This window comes from Seriola dumerili, unplaced genomic scaffold (genome assembly GCF_002260705.1).
Source record: "Seriola dumerili isolate Sdu_G_001 unplaced genomic scaffold, Sdu_1.0 BDQW01000493.1, whole genome shotgun sequence".
NCBI lineage: Eukaryota > Metazoa > Chordata > Actinopteri > Carangiformes > Carangidae > Seriola > Seriola dumerili.
Window position 1 is genome coordinate 823,103 of NW_019174748.1, and position 18,021 is coordinate 841,123.

Here is an 18,021-nt window from a genome sequence, read left to right on the forward strand (position 1 = left end):
GGCATCTGCACTACAGGTTTGAAGATGCAATGTGACATCAAATGTCTTCTCTGATAAGACAATGGATCTGTTGTTGATTCCCCCCAGGCTTTAACAAAACACCATTTCCCATAAGCCCTAGAGGTTCAAGGGTCAAACGTGAGAGTGTCTGATGTCAGTTCAGATGTGTCTGTAGACACAGCAGAACGAAACACGAGTCTGGGTGAGTTTCATGGATATGGACAAAAGCTTGACGAAGACTATGTGCTGCCATATTTGTAGTTTCTTCATGCTAGTTACACAGAGTCACAACTGGCTAATCAGACGTGTTTGTGTAAATGAGGTGCCCGGGTGATGCAGACTGAGTAGATTCCAAGACCTCGGTTTCAAACAGGATCTCAGACTGATGTGGTCTGTGCAGGGCCTCAAGCAGTTTGTATTTCTGCTCTATTTCTAATTGTCTGGTTGGAGGCTGAAGCGGTGGAGAGTGTAAGTTGGACTGCAGCAGCTCAGAGGGCAGAGGAGGAGGAGGAGGAGGAGGAGGAGGAGGAGGAGGCTTCACTAAACATAGAAAGTGTTCTCCGCCAACTCCGAGTCACACAGGGCCCAACATCTAAAACCGAAACCAGCGATTTCCACCAATCTGTTCACTACACAGACTCCGCCTCCGGCTGTTCCTCCCTCGTCCTCCCTCTCTCCCTCTGTTCTCCTCTCCATCCGTCGAACTCCGAGGTCAGCTTTCAGAGGAATATCTCCCCATGTGAATGAATATTAAAGCGGCAGCTGTGTGGGAGGAGAGGTGAGCAGGGTGAGCGCAGAGAGGATTCATTCACATCACCCAGCCTCCATTTTTAGTTTTCAGGCAATTAAAATTCATCGTTCACAAGCTGGAAAATGGAGATGATTGTGCGGTCAAATGTGGAGGGAAGAGAGGGTTTTAATGCATCTTTTAATTTTAATGATGGTGATGATGTAGATTAATGTGTCTCAAGTGTGGAGGGTGGTGTATGTGGAACCAGAAGGTTCAGGTTCCTTCAGTTCAAAGGTACCAGAGTAAATATAAAGAACACAGATCACTTACTGATGCAACGCAATGTGAAACAGATCAGTTCCACTCACAGAAAACAGAACATGTCTATTTTAAATAAATTAAAGGTTCTGAAAAATGAACCCTGAGTGGCTCTAAAACTGGATCTGTACGATGTTTCAGCTCGACAGCAAAAGGTTCTTCTGATGGACACGACTTTCAACTTAAATTACATGTAATTAAACTTTAATTTGGTACAAAGTCTGTTCACAGTGGTTCCTCCAGAGGTTCTGCAGGGCCTCAAGGAGATGTTAGTGGCTCCTCTGGAGGTTCTAATGAGCTTTAAGATGATAGCGGTTCCGTATGAGGTTCTAATGTACCGTAAGAAGAGTTCAGTGGTTCCTTAGGAGGTTCTAGTGAGCTTTAAGAGTTTAGTGGTTCTGTATGAGGTTCTAGTGGACCTTAAGAAGATTTTAGTGGTTCTGCATTATGGTCAATGACACATATACAGAAGAGGCTGAGGATCAGACAGCTCCCCTGTGATTAACCTCTGAGCTCAGTCTCACCACTAGCAGAGAGAAATTAAAAGTTTGTCCTGAGGGTGGAGCTAGAGGAAAGATCAAGGTTCCTCCTCTGGAGAGCAGGAATGGGATCAGGAAACTCAGATGATTGTTTTCTTGTGTAACACGAAACATTAAACGACGAACAGACAGCAGATCTGTGAGTCTGTGATCCGGTTTACAAACATGATTAAACTCATCAAGGTCCAGACTAAAATGTTCCTCATTAAGTCCACCTCACAGCTCATCACCACCCTTTCATCTGCTTTGAGTCTGGTGGTTTCATCCCGACAGTGGAGGAGAGATCTCTGCAGCTCAGACTCAGGTCTTAAATCCTCCAGAGAGGACCGAGTCTGTCCTGCAGGGAACCAGTGACTCTTTAAGGGACTGAACTGCTCCGGTGGAGACAGAAAACAGACATTTGTGCTGCTAAGTGGGGTATCTTTTCTAACAGCGGCAGACAGTCTGAGTAACTCTGCAGCTTTCTGAGAGATGAAGTGAGGCTGGACGACTTTGCAGCGTCGGACGTGACTGAGAACATCTCTGCAGAGACCCGGGCTGCGTCTGTCTGTCCTGCTGTGACGCTTGAGAGTCTGTCTGTTCCCGCTCACGCCTCTTTAATCCTGTCTCTACACCTCTCTGCTGTTTATCTGTCCTGTCTGTGAATAAAAACCCTGGAAATGAACAGATTGTGTTTGCTGTGTTATGAAATCAAAACAACGTTCAGCTTATTTTCAGCTCCAGATAACAATAATAACAACAGAGCCGCAGGCAGCAGAGAGCAGGCTGAGCACATATGGAGGAATGACTGAGGACCAGGTTCAGAGGCAGCAGAAAATATGTAAAAGAAATGAAATATTTATCAGATATCTATACTGCTTATGGTTACTATTATTGTGGAGTCATGGCTGAAGACTGGAGCATGAATCTTTGGAGCACACATCCCACACCAGGTCTCTCTTTTCCCAAATGTTCCTCTCCCAGAGATTTAAATCTGTCAAACTCACTGAGATACATAAGACAATGTTGTACACTGAGAGCTGCTGCAGCGAAAACTGTCAATTCTACCACGGTATTAATTAAAAACTATATTTAATGTGCACTTGTTTAACCTTGTTATTGTCCATAGGATATTTTATCATGAGTGAAATAATCAATCAACACTATGACTGAGTATTTCCACCTTGAACTGCAGTGAACCAATGACAGTCCCATAAAAACAGATTCAGACAGCCAGGGTACGTCACAAACCTAAGGAACCAATCCTGTCAACCTGTGGGGACGAGGGGCGGAGCTAAATAAACATGAACTCTTGTCAGTACAGAGAGCCAAAGTTTGCATTACCACAACCGCTAACGCTGTGTCAGCCACTTCCAGTTATGAGCTAACACACAACATAAACCAATAAAAGATGCTATGCTAACTCTTCTGATCCGTCTGCTAGTCTCTGATTCTGGTCTCAACAGACTCCTCATCTGAGTCTGGGTCTGACTGAGGCTCAGGCATGTGGCCGAGTCTCTCTGTTGTTTCCTCCTCCAACCATCTCGATACTCTCTGCTCTTCCACCTGTCAACGTGGAGCAAGCAGGTGGCACAAGGCCCGATCCAGATTTCTCAATCAGGAAGTAAGTATCACTTAGAGGAGGTGGTGGAAAATCTAACTCATATAAATGAGTTAAAACTATCTAGAGCTGTTGTTTCTTCACACATAGAAATTTGATTCTTACCCATCCTCACCTTATTTGTTCTGTTTGTGCTCAGAGACACAGATGAGCATATTTACTGTGATACTTTAGCTACATGAGGCTGATAATACTTGTACTGATACTTAAGTAGGATTTGAAATTCAGAACTCTTACTTGTAATGTATTTTCCTTTGCTGTACTTTTACTTCAAGGATCTGATCTTCCTCCACAGCTGCTCAGAGGAGATTCTTGCATGGATTCACCACATTTAGCGACAATATTACAACATATCAATCAGCATGAAGCTAAAGTCTTCGAGGTGTCAGGTCAGGGTGACAGAAGCAGGACACACTGTGAGATGTTTCATGGGGGACAACTGGAAACTGAACCACATTAAGGAATCAAGACAATCAGAGCTGAGAGGTGAAGGTGAGTCAGACTCAGATTACAGACCACAGAACTACAAGAGACTCCAGTGATTTTAAACATGAATAAGGCAATTTTCTCTGCAGCTTCTCTCCTCTAACTCCTTAAATAGAAACACTAGAAAGCAGTCAAAGACCCAAAAGCGATTTTAAAACATTCATGCAGCCATTTTCTCTCAGCAGAGGAAACAGCAGCTCTCTCACAAGCATTTATTCCCGTCCCGGCTTCATCCTTCTTCTCCCTCTCTGTGAAGGAACTATTTAAAACACAAATCTCTTTCCTCCTGACAAACAGCTCACACTGCAGCATCAACAAATCAACCAGACATTTCCCTCCCTCCACCCTCTCTTCCTACCTTCTTCAGCTGACCGCTCCGGGTCCCCACGAACACCACCGTATGTTCTCCGTAGGTGTAGGCCGCCACGGCGCCCATGCCCTCGGTCCGGTCCTCGTACAGCGGGTTCCCCTCGATGACCCTCAGGCCTCCGAGCGGCTGGTTCAGAACCAGACCACAGAAATCATCTCCGATCTGCTTCGGCTGCGATAGAGGAAGACATGATTGAGAAAGAAAACTGGTTTTAGTTTAAGTTCAATAAGTTGTAGCTGTAAAGTTCGCTGCAGGTCATCCTCCACCAGGTTACTACACACAAGTATCAAATAACAGCAAGAACCACACACACAGGCAAAACACAGCTCTGACGATTTAGGATAAATTAAACTCTGGGTCCATGTTTGTGATCAGTTTAAAACACGATCAGGGCTGCAGATGTGAGTATTTTCATTATCGATTAAATCCACTGGTCATTTTCCTGAATAATTGATCAATAATTTTATGAAATACCAGAAAACAGTGTAAAATGCCTCTTAGCCCAAAGTGATGATTTCATATGTCTCATCTGACCTCCAGTCAGAATAGAGTAGTTTTAGTTAATTTTCTCTTCGGCTCACTCTGGTGTAAAATGTAAAGAGTTTCCCTCAGGGGAGAAGAAGAAAAGGAACCTTTTTAATTTGGGTGTATTTTTTCCAGGCCCGTGTACAAAGATGAATGAGTCTGTTAAGGGGTTAATCAATTATCATAAATAGTTGTCGATTAGTTTTGTGTTGGTCAGCTGATCAATGAATCAATTATTCATGACAGCTGTTTGACAGCTGCTGAGCTGCTGCTGTGAAACTGATGTGAGGTGATCAGAGAGCTTATGAAGAGGACGACCCTCCACTCTGCCGCCGTCTCTGAACAGCAGAAAGAACAAACATCAAAGTTTGACAGGGTGATGCATCTTCCTCAGTGACACCATCTTTGGCAAATTAACCAGAAAACAACTCAGAGTGTTTGTTAACTCAGAGAATGAACTTCACTCAGTTACAGAGACAGACGTCACCACGGCCTCAGAGTGTGTCAGGTTTCTTTATGTATAGATAATGGAACAGGGAGGAGCAAGCTTATTACAGGGTCCACACACACACACACACACCCGCACACGCACACACACACACACACAGAGGTTAGCTAACACCCTGTCATTAGCGGGTTCAGGCCTCGATGCATCGCAGCAGTAGAACAGGGTGGAAACTGAGAATCACAGAAATGTTTGTTTTACTGTGTTTAACAGGTCTCAGGTCAGATCGGAGCGTCAGCTGATCTTAGTTCAGCTCAGAGTTTATACACTTTCCCTTCATCTCTCCTCAAACAAGACTATAACTCTAGCTGAGTGTTCACTGTATCTTTGACCCTCAGGGGCAGATCCTAAAAAGACTGGACCAGTATCACATGTGGAGTCATCAAGTCCTGAATCTGGACTGTTGGTTGCACAGCTCAGAAACTGTTCACACTCACACACACATCAACTCCATATCTCTACATACAGAAGACGTTACACAACATTTCCAGATGCATCAGCGTCGTGTGGACGTGGTCTTAGAGAGGAAAGTGTTTCCTCCTGAACTCTGCTTCAAACTTCCACTGTTACACAACTTCATCACTTTCATGTGTTCATTCACCTCCATAACTGTCTGTAAACAGGTTTCATTTTTTATTTTATTTCATTACTTCACTTTTGCGCCATTTTCATTCTCATCTTTCGTCGAGACACAATCCGTGTTTGTTTGAACACGTGAAGGAAACCAGGACACAGCTGGATCCTACGTCCCTCTACTGAAGTGGAGGTACTGGATCGACAGGGACCAGTTAACCCTTTAAGGTTCGAGGTTAACGTTCAGTTCAGGGTGAGGCTGTGATGGAGTCAGAGTTTAGTCCAAACAGCTGCAGACCTGTACGTGGACAGAGGACACGTACACGCGTCTGAACATATTACAGTCGGAGACACACACACTAGAAAAACAAGACGGTGACCTCACAGCGAGAAGAAAAAGAGAACAGAGTGCGACACAGAAAGTGGAACAACGCACAGTGCAGAGTAATGCACCAATCAGAGATCTGAGCTGCATGTGGACGTCCACAGGGGGGTCTGCAGAGACCCACAGGGACTCATGACCTCTACATCACGAGAAGTGACTAGTCACCATGAAGTGGACTTTATGAAGGAATGCAGTGTGTCAATGAGAGTCCTCACAAGTGTGTGTGTGTGTGTGTGCAGCAGAGAGATCATTATTAACTGTGAAGAAAGGTCCTGAAGGTACCACACACACACACACACACACACACACACACACACACACACACACACACCACACCCGCTGTTTATGATAAAAGAAGGAGGTCAGAGCCTGGACATTAAGCCCCGCCCCGTCTCTCTCTCTCTCCCTCGGAGAGACACACACACACACACACACACACACACACACACACACACACACACACACACACACACACACACACAGTGTGACATGGGTCATTAGCTTATATTCCATCAATTTCATCAGTGTGTGGCTGGATGGTTGGTGATTATTAGTTGGTTGGTTGATGAGTTGGTTGGTTGATGAGTTGATTAGTGGGTTGGTTGGTTAGTTGGTTGCTAGGAGCCACCCCCACCCCCCACCCCACCCCACCCACAACCCCCCACTCCCCTCCACCTACAATCCCCTGCCCAATCCAAGCCCGGCCCTGAAACTCCTCTCCTGGCGGGTTTCCCTGCTTGGTTGCCATGGTTACCACTGCAGGCCATTATCGCCATGAATAAGGAACATCATCTACCCCCGACCTGAAATAACCCCACTGCGGGCAGAGAAAGGGGGGGTGGGAGGGAGGGGTGGAGGTCTCTCTCTTCTTCTGGCTCAGTTTCTCTGTTTCACATGTTGATGAATTTTTTTCTCTTTTGTTCAAATAAAACAGGTTTGTGCTTAAATGTCCGAGAAATAAACTGCTGTTCTTTACAGAGGCATAGTGTGTGTGTGTGTGTGTGTGTGTGTGTGTGTGTGTGTGTGTGTGTGTCAGCCTAAAGGCAGCCTCTGGCCATATGATGTAAAGTATCCGCAGAGGGACAGAAACAAAGGAGCTGAGACAGAGAGGTTTCACTTCATCACGTTTCTGCTTCTCATTCACTTTTCAATAAATTTTCCTTTTGATTTTTAAATTTCTTTTACTTGTTGTTAACGCATCATTAGTTAGATGAGTGGGAAACAGGGAGAAGCAGGAAGAAAAGTGATTTTTCTCGTTTTTTTTTCCCTTTCTTTGGCCACATTCTGATTTTGGAAGCTGTTCAAAGCAGCCCAGATGAAGTATGAACCTATAACAGGTTATTTGAATTTGAACCTGATAATAAAGAGATTCTCAAAAACACAACTTGAGAATCCTATTTAATCTTTTTTTTTTCATATGGTCTTTTTTCTGTCTCATGAGAGTCTCTGTTTGAAAGATGCTGCACACAAAAACACTGATGTTTCAGCAGCGAAGTTTCATCAGGGGTGCTGGTTCCTGTTGCCCCCCCTGCCCCCCAGGCAAACTGTGGAGTTCACATGTTCCCTTCTCCTGCGTGGGTTTTCTCTGGGCACTTCCTCCCACAGTCCAAACACATGCAGGTTGGTTGACTGGCGACTCTAAACTGCCTGTAGGTGTGAATGGTTGCTTGTCTCTTTATATCAGCCCTGTGATAGACTGCCGACCTGTCCAGGTGTAACCCCACCCTCACCCATCGTCAGCTGGGATTGGCTCCGGCCCCCCACGGCACTAAAAGGATGAGCGGTATGGCTAATGAATGAGTGAATCAAGGCTTCCTCATGATGAATTTCTCTATAAATGCTATTTCCATTGTTACCATAGAAACTTTCCTGAATGATGTAATGTGACACCATGTTCTACAGTTTCAGTTATTAGTGAATTCAAAGCACTTGGTCGTTAGAGCTGAGAACAAAACGGAGCCACAGCTCGGTGTTTCCTGTTCATGTCAGCAAAGTCACCTTTAGCTCCCGCCCACTGTCAGCGGGTCCCCATCACAAGATTTGAAGCTTCATGACTGGATGTTTCTTGCTGAAATGCACCTTGGGAGTCGTAGTTAACATCTACCTGAAAGTGTTCATGTCCACAGGCTTTGAGGACCTTTTGACCTTTTATCACAGAAGCAGATTTGACAGTGACACAGACTCAGCAGCCGCTTCTCCCCTCAGGCTGAGAGACGACTCACTGCACCACAACCTGAGTATTACACTGATCATATCTGTGTGTGTGTGTGTGTGTGTGTGTGTGTGTGTAGTGTGGAGGCAGCTTTCAGTTGAGAATATAGCTGAACCCTGAACTGTGCCTATGAGTCCCAGGGGCCACACAGGGGCCACTTCACCATCTTCTGCTTGATGCAACCTGATACAAGTTGAAAATGTTTATTCCAGGGTTTTTTAATCTTCCCTCACAAACGCACAGAGACGAGATATAAATCAGGAGGCGACCGGAGGAGATCAGTCACCTCAACACAACACACACGACACACACGACACACACTTTACGCACACACGGTTTGTCGCTGGTTACAGCTCAATCACACTCGGCCGGTGCACTGGCTGGTTGTGGAGAATAAACGGTGCTGCAGTCAAACTGTACAACGGCTGTGAGTGGATCCATCCGCAAAGTATCAATACAAAGTCTTGTTGTGAGTTTCAGTATTAGTGTCAAAAGGATCGATATCAAAACAATGGATCCATCACATGTTCGATCACAACCTGCATCTCTGCTGCTGTGGAGAACTCACAAACTAAACATCATTAAACTGTGTTTGTAATGGAAATATATTCGAAGTAGCCTGTTAATAACGTTTTCACCTCATCAATAATGACATATTTATCTGCCTCACATCACAGTACATTCACTGATCCTGGTTCTGGTTTTACCTGGTACTGGATCACACACCTCTATGGTCCCAACAAGACAAGGTGAAAATGAGCTTTTCCACCTTAAGACTACAGCTGTCGACATCACCAACAGACACCATCAGTTATTACTGTGCGACCATCTTCTCTACAACAGAACAGCCTGTGTTTACTTGATAGAATCAGACTGTCACAGTTTCACTCTCAAATATATTTTGAAGTGTAAACCTCAGAGCAGTTTTTCTGAGAGAAGGTGGTGGCGTAACTCACTGTGTGGATGCAGGGCAGCTCCTTGTTGAGTAACCACGGTAGCGAAAGGCGTCCCTCTCCACGGTAACAGGAGCGGATCCTCTCTCTCATGGCCAGGTTGATGTCGTGGAGGGTGAACAGACAGAGGACCGTCTCTCTGGGAGGGTTGGACCGATTCTTCTGACCCTGAAAACACAAAAACCGCCAGAGTCTGAGAGGTGCTGGTTCAAATCCCAGAGGAGCTGGAAAAACCCTAGAGCAAAGAAAGAGAGAAACTGAAATCAAAAGCAACCGTTGAAGTTAAATCACCTGTGAGAAGACGACAAATAGGACATCATCGTCCTCAGACAGGCCGAGTGCCTGGGCCAGACGCCGCCCTGGTTTCTGCTTGTAGGCGGCCTGGACGAGTCGGTACTCAACGCCGTCTTTGGTGCAGCCCAGAGGAAACTCCACATACGAGTAGAACTCGGTGTCGTTGGAGCACATCCTGACGATCTTAGAGGTGAAGAACTTCTCTCCGCCGGCGTCCATCTGCGTCAGCTGCGTGTCCAGCTGCAGTGTCAGGAAGTAGACGTAGGTGCGGCTGGAGAAGCCGTAGACGTAGTAGATGTCGAAGGCCGGGTAAAGGGACAGCGTGTCTGACGGGATCTTGATCTGGGAGGAGACAAACTCGTCCTGGTAGACCAGCGAGAACATGTTTACGCTCTCCTCGTCCGCCACCAGCTTCCTGCTGGACAGCGTGGGGAAATACTCTGACTTCCCATCAATGGCGGCGCCGATGAACAGGCGGCTGCCGCCCTTCACGGGCTTCTTCCTCTTGGGGTCGGCCGTCCAGTCGTCCTCACCAACAACCACACCTGCAGAGGAGGAGGACAGAGGCAGGACAGGTGTTCACAGGTGAGTGGATGCACCATTGACTTTCTCTTACAAGCGTCATTTCCACCAGCAGATGGTTTGTCTTTGTCTCCTTCACTCAGACGTCAACATGAAGACGTCCTCCATCCGAATGAACCAGATGTGCAGCTAACCAACACTTTCATTATTAATTAATCTGCTGATTATTTTCTGGATTAATCATTTTGTCTGTTAAATGTCACATAATCGTTCAGAATGTTTGATGCAAAAGAAGCTGGAACCAGAAAGTGTTTGGCTTTATGCTTTAGAAATGAAAATAATTATTCAATTATCTAAACAGTTGCCAATTTATCTCCTGTTGATCGACTGGTCAACATCAAATAATGCAGCTGTAGATTGAAGCCGTCGGGGACTTTCAGCCTTCTCCTCAGAAAGAAGCCAGAGGAAATTCACATGGATCATTGTGACATGTTTCTGTTCAGGACGCTAAATCCAACAAGACGTGACATTACAACAAGGACACTCCGTGCAGCTAAACAACATTACAGGGAAGATAAGGCTCATGATGTCCACAGCTGTGAGAGCTTTGAAGCTTTGATCCTGTTTCAGGACCAGATACAGGAAGTGTATATGGTTCTGTTAAAATTGTCTGTTAACACATGTTTTGCTGGTGTCATCATTTATGGGCTGCATGAAGACGATCTGCAAGGATGACCACCTGCAGCTCTTACTTCAACATGTCTGATACATATGTAATCCACATTTAGCTAAATAACATCATCGTTTCTTCAGATAACAGCATTATGTTGGAAAGAAAACCACTATTAAAGGACTTTGATGACATTGGACCCAAAAACGCTTCTTCCTTCATAAAAGATCTTTGGCTGAGAACAGGCACACAAACCGAAAACAGCCAAATTTTATTTTGTTCTGACATCCAATTACTTATAGAATTAACATCAGTTAGTGACGGCTGATGTGACCTGTGACGGTCAGCGCTGAGATAAACGTGAGAAGCTGCTGCCTGATGGTTTTCTACTCTGAGCTTTTCTAATAAGCAGCATCAGAATCTGTGTGTGCTGCCAACCTCAGTCAGAACTCAGATTCACATTTCTGTGAGCCAAATATTTCTTCACATTATCACACTTTAATTTACACTCTCATTTGCAGTGAAATGCTGGACTGTGGAGCCGGGCTGTCATTCAGGACACAGTGAAGATCAGTAAAGAAAAGAAGCCTGGATCAGCCCTGACACTGATCATCAGGATCGACCTGGGACATCGACCCTATTCAGAAACGGAGCCTTAAAATGAGCTGTCAGGACTTCTGTAACTTTGTGATGTCAAAACAAAGCAGCCAACGCCCTCAGTCATGCCCCAAGCCCCGTCCACCTGGACCCACCATCCACAACCTTGCAGGATTTGGTTTCTCAGTGTTTACCTGACATCTGCTATATTTTTATTGGATCACTCAGAAAGCTGTCAGCCAATCAGAAGAGGAGATATAAAACTGCAACGAGATGGTTTTTGGTTCTTAAAACCACAGAAATATCTTCTTATGGATCAACACAGGAACACAGGAGAAGAGGAAAATACGGACCTTTAACAGATATTTAAATCACACCTCTGTCAGTGAAGTCGTTGCACGATGGTGCAACAAAACTCTGGAAGATCTGTTGTGAAATATGTGGACTAAGTCTGTCTGTCAATCATCTGCCGCTCCGTCCTCATTCTGGTTTTTGTTCAAACTAAAAACTACGGCAGCTGATTTAGAATAAAAACCTGTAAAATATTTTGACACATGATTGACAACTGAAGGTTGAAAAGCCTCTCCAGCCCGTCAAGAGGAAACACTGGAGCTTTGTTTTTCTTTTAAGCAAGAAAATTAACAAAACTTTGACGTGGTATCAGCAAAAAAATCTGCTGAACGGCTGAGCTGAACAAAGAGAGCGGAGCGTCTGGATTTAAACCTGCAGCAGCAAACACAGCAGGAGCCTCTGACTGTAGACAACAGGGTTTCCACTGGGACATTAACCCTGACAGCATGAAGAGAAAACACACTTGTTCTTTAAAACACTCTTTACATTATTCATTTAGTAGTTTAGGAGTTTAGTTAACTGATCATGTATTTTATTCTCATCGAACAACCTTCTCCTCTTTCATAGATGCACAATTTCCCACAACTTCCAATGAGATGACTGGTGTTATTATCTATTAACTCTATTGATCCACAGGCTCACGCCTCTGCTCAACTGTTTCCTTGAGAAAATACAGATTTTCTAAAACATTTAGTTTCATATCAATTTCCCACTTTTGGTTTTCTAAAACATTTACTCACAGGAACTATAAACTTTCTGCTGAGAAATAATCCAGATCTCTAGTCAGCTGACACTGACATCTGACCCCGCCCCCTCCAGTCCAGCCTACCTGCCATCCCATCAGCCTCTCTGGCTCCGGACAGGTAGTGCTCCTTGCGGTGATGCGGTTCCCCCAGTTTGAAGAGATCCTCCAGCCTGAGGAACTGACAGACGCCCTGCCAGATCGAGCCACAGGCCACCAGTCTGTTCCCAGTATAATCCACCAGTAAGAGCTTGTTCACATTGTCTGATGACTCCAGTCTGAGGGAGACAGACAGGTGAGGCGTTAGACAGGTGAACAGACCGCCGACCGCATGAGGCAGACAGGTAGATTATCTGAGAGTCAGGCAGTAACAGGGGCACAACTGTGCAGACAGGTGAGACAGGTGTAGACAGGTGTACACAGTCAGACAGGTGAGACAGGTGGAGACAGACAGGTGTAGATAGCGAGGTGAATACAGATTGGTGTGTACAGTTAAACAAGTGTGGACAGCTGTTGACAGGTGTAGACAGACAGGTGAGACCAGTGAGGACAATGGAGACAGAAATGTGAGACAGGTGTAGACAGACCGGTGAGCGCAGGCCCTGACGCTGGGCGGGGGGTAACACTTGGCGTTGTCCTCCACAGGTCCGGTCATGTGACTCCTCAGCTCCGTCAGATTGGCCGACAGCTTCAGCACTCGGTTGACGGCGCCGACAAACACCTCACCTGTCCTCCGGTGAACGGTCAGGTGGGTGAGGGAGGTGTCGAACGCTCGGTACACCGCCCTGCCCGACGCCACGGAGGGAGGGGGAGGAGCAGCCGGGGCAGAGAGGAGGGGGGAGGAGAGGAGGAGGAGGGTGAGGAGGAGGAAGAGGAAGAGAGGAGAGGAGGAGGAGGGGAGCATGGTGGACAGAAAGAGGAGGAGGAGGAGAGGATGGTGGGACAGAGGAGGAGAGGAGGGGAGGAGGAGGAGAGAAGAGCTGGCTGCAGGTCTGATGAAGAGTCGTCTTCAGTGGCTCATGACTGTAGAGAAACAGAGAAGAGGAGGATGATGAAGATCTACAGAAAACTCATTCAAATAATACACAATACAGTTTATACTCATGGACAAAAGTATGTGGACACAGACACAACCAGTTTCTAAATCTCTTACTGGAATATTTTAATTTCAATCAAAATATTCACATACACATGTTTACACCCTTTTTTCATTTATATATATTTTTTAAAAAAAGTTTAGATCACAAAAAACTGAAAAATTCCAGCTGTGCTAACGATGCTAACAGGAGCATATGCTAGCCACAGTTATTACACCAGCATGAACCGGTCTCCACACAAGCCCCACCTCTTTGATCATTTTTGGAGTAGCCGGAGGTTAGGGGCGGAGTGAGGCACTGCCAAGATGGCAACAGCAGAGCATCAAAACCTCTCTTCAGAAACCTGCGGGTGATGTCATGAAGGCTACGTCCATCTTTATCTGCAGACTATGATGGAGCCACAACTTTAATGCACTCTGCACTAAACTGCAGGTATGTCTTTTTTTTTGTTTGTGCGTCAGTGAAGTGCTTTAGATCTGCAGGTGTTGAAGGTGAAACGTCTGAGTCTCAGTCCTACAGGTGAGTTTAACCTACAAACATTTTTTATTATAGAAGATTCTGACTTTAGATTTATGAGACGACTCTGAAGTCAGACATGAGCGAGTCAGGTTCTTCTACTGCTTCACCTGCAGACTGAGGAGGAGCTTTAGACCTGGAGACAGTATTATTTACAAGAAGCTCTAACACACACAGGGCTCCTGTTACGGCTTTGAGTGTAGAGATTGGCTGTGTGTGTGTGTGTGTGTGTGTGTGTGTGTGTGTGTGTGTGTGTGTGTGTGATGGAGGCAGATAGAGTTATTGATCTGTTTCCGTCTGTCTTCTCACTGATTCTCTCATAAAGCTTCAGCAGCTCCTCTCACACTGAGCTTGATGGAAACTTCACTCTCATCCTGGCAGCCATTTCTCCTCTATTTACGTTTGACTGACAGCTCTGATTACAAACACACACACACACACACACACACACACACACACACACACACAGTCTATAGCTGTGAAGCAGAAACCCTCTGAACACTGAAGCTCTCTGGTGAAAGCAGCTGATCTACAGTCGAGTGGTGAACGAGACAAAATGGAGGATTTTCTCCCTCCAGCTGAACGACGTTCTGGTCGCTCGCTGCAGGTTCTACATTAAAATGCCTGCTGCGTATGTTCTCGGCGTGGGCGTCCCAGTGGGAACTGAACCCTCAACTGTAGCAGAGCCTCACATCATCCTCCTGGTTTCAGGTCGGACATATTGATCAATATGAGAGAATATGAGATACTGAGGCTCAGTTCGTCTCTCTGACATTTGGTGGACTGATCGTTTTACATTCTGATGCTACGCTCACATGTTCCTCCATTATCATGAACACACAGTTTGTTTAGACTCAATCACAGACACGCACACTGTGCTGCTGCAAACCTGCACAACAGCAAGATACAAGTGTTGAGTCCTTTAATATTGATCATCTCTGATACTGAGTCTGATCTGAGTCTGAAATTGACCTAATGTTGATTAAATATTTGACACACTCAGAAACTACTTCATCCAAATACTGAAGCTCCAGATTCACAACTTAAAGTTATTGATCTGATGTAAAGGATAGTTTATCTGCAGAATGTGACGCGATCCTCTGGAGAGACGATGTCTCACTCTGTTCGAGATATTGAAACACTGATTGTACAGAGGGAAGCTTCTTCTCTTTTATAAAAGATCTTCTACCTATCTACAGAAACACAAACCGACAACTGTTCCATGTCTGTGTATGTATATCTATACATACAGTATATACACACACTCAGAGACTCGTGATATTTGATATTATCACATACAGCTGATGTGAACCTGCTGCTGGAGACATCTGAACCAGTGACAGTGACATCAGTGTCAGATCAACATGAGAAGCTGCTGCCTGATGGTTTCCTACACTCTGCTCTTTGTGATGAGATGAAGAAGAAATAACTGATCTGTGTCTGGCATCAAACAAAGTCAGTCACCAACTGAATCATACCTCACATTCAGAGACTCTAATTTTCACTCTCATATGCAAATACAAGCAGCAGCAGAGGTGAAACAACACAGTGAAGATTCTGATCTGATTCATTACAGCTGAAAGTGATCCAGAGAAACGTGCAGGGATTAGGTCTGATACTCAGGATCTACGTTTCATATAGTTGTAAAAGTAAACATCACATTGTTTATTCTGTTTGCATGAAGATAATAATGACTTTTCATTAAAACAGTGTTTCCATAGTAACCGATTCATCGATAAATCAACTTCTCTGACATGATCTGATCTCAACAGAAAAATTATCTACCACTGTTTCAATAATCGAACAATCACGGCTTGATTAACACATTCGGGGCCCCTTGGCAAAAATTTGCTCATGGTCCCCTACCGACCCCCGGTGCAACGTGTCTGTACCCTGCTCCCTCCATTAAGTCCAGAGCAGCTGTTTCCTGTGATGCAATAATAAAATAATCATTTGAATTTGAGTTTTGTTTTATTTTAAAAGGGACGATAGAGTTTTTTCCTCTGGGACAGTTTGATGGACATTTGTTTTTCTCTATATTCAGACATTCGTCATACTGGGCGACGGATCAGTGATGAAAATAAACATTCCTCTTTCAGCTGCAGAGAAAACTGTGATCTCTGTAAAGAACTGATTCAGGATTGAGCGGCTCTGATTTCTGAATAGTTGTTTGAATGTTGAATAAAAAATGACAGCCTTAATTTGTCCTCGCAAACAAACTGCTGTAATCTGCTGTCCCGTCTCGTTAATTATAGTGTCAGTGCATAAATTACACTCAGCAAATGAAACACAGATTCAGACAGGAAGTCTTCCAGTGGAGGTCTGGGTTTCTCTTAGCAGCGTCATTAATAGATCTGAAGAAGAAACTCTTTCTGGAGGATGCCTAAACTAAAAGAAATCCTCCACATGGCGACTGCAGATTAACTCTCACATCAGCAGCCATGATTAGCGACAGTGACGAGGACGTGGATCAGTTCAGCTCCGACCGACCGCCTCTAATGAGGCGGCAGAAGAAGAGGAACATGGAGCCTGAGCGGTTTTCTGAATGGACGGATAATAAAGTTTTCACTCCGGCAGCAGAGAGGTACAGTAAGCCGAGTCCAACAATTAACCCTGTGACACACACACACAGACACACACGGACACATGAAACACACACACACACACACACACACACTGAAACACAAAGAGGCAGTGAAAGATCAGCACATTAGTTAATTAGCCTGCTGAGCTGAGGGGGAAACCAGAGAGAGGAGAGGTCGACAGATGGACCTGAGAGAGTGTGTGTGTTACTGTGTGTGTGTGTGTGTGTGTGTGTGTGTGTGTGTGTGTGTGTGTGTGTGTGTGTGTGTGTGTGTGGACAACAGACAGCTGGGCAGACAGAGGAGACAGATAGAGTTTCTCTAACTGGACTACGATTTCACTGGACCATCCATCACCCTGCTGAACCAAAGACTGTGTGTGTGTGTGTGTGTGTGTGTGTGTGTGTGTGTGTGTGTGTGTGTGTGTGTGTGTGTGTGTGTGTGTGTGTGTGTGTGTGTGTGTAATTGACCTGTTCTGGGTTATGTTATACCTGTAACTAACAATTTTTTTCATTTCCATTAATGTTTAAGGTATGAAAAGTCAAAAATATGGTGATAAAAACAACTTGTCCATGATGACGTCCTTAAACGTCTTTATTTGAAAAGACCAAAACCCAAAGACAGGACAGAGAAAAGCAGCATCCTGTCATCAGAGAACCTGATGCCTGAGAATGTCTCAAATATTCTGTTTTTTTTTTGATTGAAAAATGACAAAATGAATCAATTATCAATATAATTACTGATCATTTTTCTTTTGAGCAGCTAATCATTTCATACCAAGCTTCATTAGATCTTATAACAACAACATGACAATAGATTGTAAAAGCTCGGTTCTAATCCACGCTGATGTTCTGTTGAACTCACATTCAGATTGTGACAATGACCAGGTCAGCTTCACAGACTAACGACTGAGTGAGATTCAGATCATCCTCCACACTGTTACACTGACAAAAACCTGACCAGATGTGACACAGCTGTTTTGTGTGAAACCAACATGAAGCAGGAGGAGTTCAGTGAGCGCTACACAGCCAGTGTGTGTTTTAGAGTCAGTTTAACACTGAACTTTGAGGGAACACACAGTTTTTCTCTGGTTGTTTAAAAATACTGAGGAGAAAAATCTGTATATTTCATCTGCAGGAGGGGACGTGACCTCCTGTCCTCCACGGTGATTACACACCTGCAAGAACTCAAACCTCCTCTTTCTTAAGGTGGACTGAGGAGGACTGTCCCGTCTCTGCTTTTATACATTGAGGTCAGATTCGTCTCAACACATCACGTTATCCTCTGTTAGCAGTTAGCTGTTGTGACCTGGGCAGTCCACAACCCAGTGGTACTCAGTTTGTTGGGTCATAAAACAGAGGAAATCGGAGGATATTTGTTTGATAAATTGCTTAGTGATTGTAAAAACTGTTGGTTAATTTTCTGTCGCTCTCTGTGTGACTCTTATCTCCATC

General features: G+C 44.8%; 1 protein-coding gene across 1 annotated transcript in view; it reads right to left on the bottom strand.

The window, feature by feature from the left end:
* plxna3 (plexin A3) overlaps positions 1-14,370 on the bottom strand; it is an 88,203-nt gene extending 73,833 nt beyond the window's left edge. The window contains exons 1-6 of the mRNA XM_022763904.1: positions 14,330-14,370; positions 12,960-13,157; positions 12,460-12,650; positions 9,488-10,035; positions 9,200-9,364; positions 4,032-4,214 (exon numbers count right to left, since the gene is read on the bottom strand). Coding sequence (XP_022619625.1) covers positions 4,032-4,214; positions 9,200-9,364; positions 9,488-10,035; positions 12,460-12,650; positions 12,960-13,157; positions 14,330-14,370 — 1,326 coding nt within the window. The remainder of the gene's footprint in view (positions 1-4,031; positions 4,215-9,199; positions 9,365-9,487; positions 10,036-12,459; positions 12,651-12,959; positions 13,158-14,329) is intronic.
* Between the last annotated feature and the right edge of the window lie 3,651 nt (positions 14,371-18,021).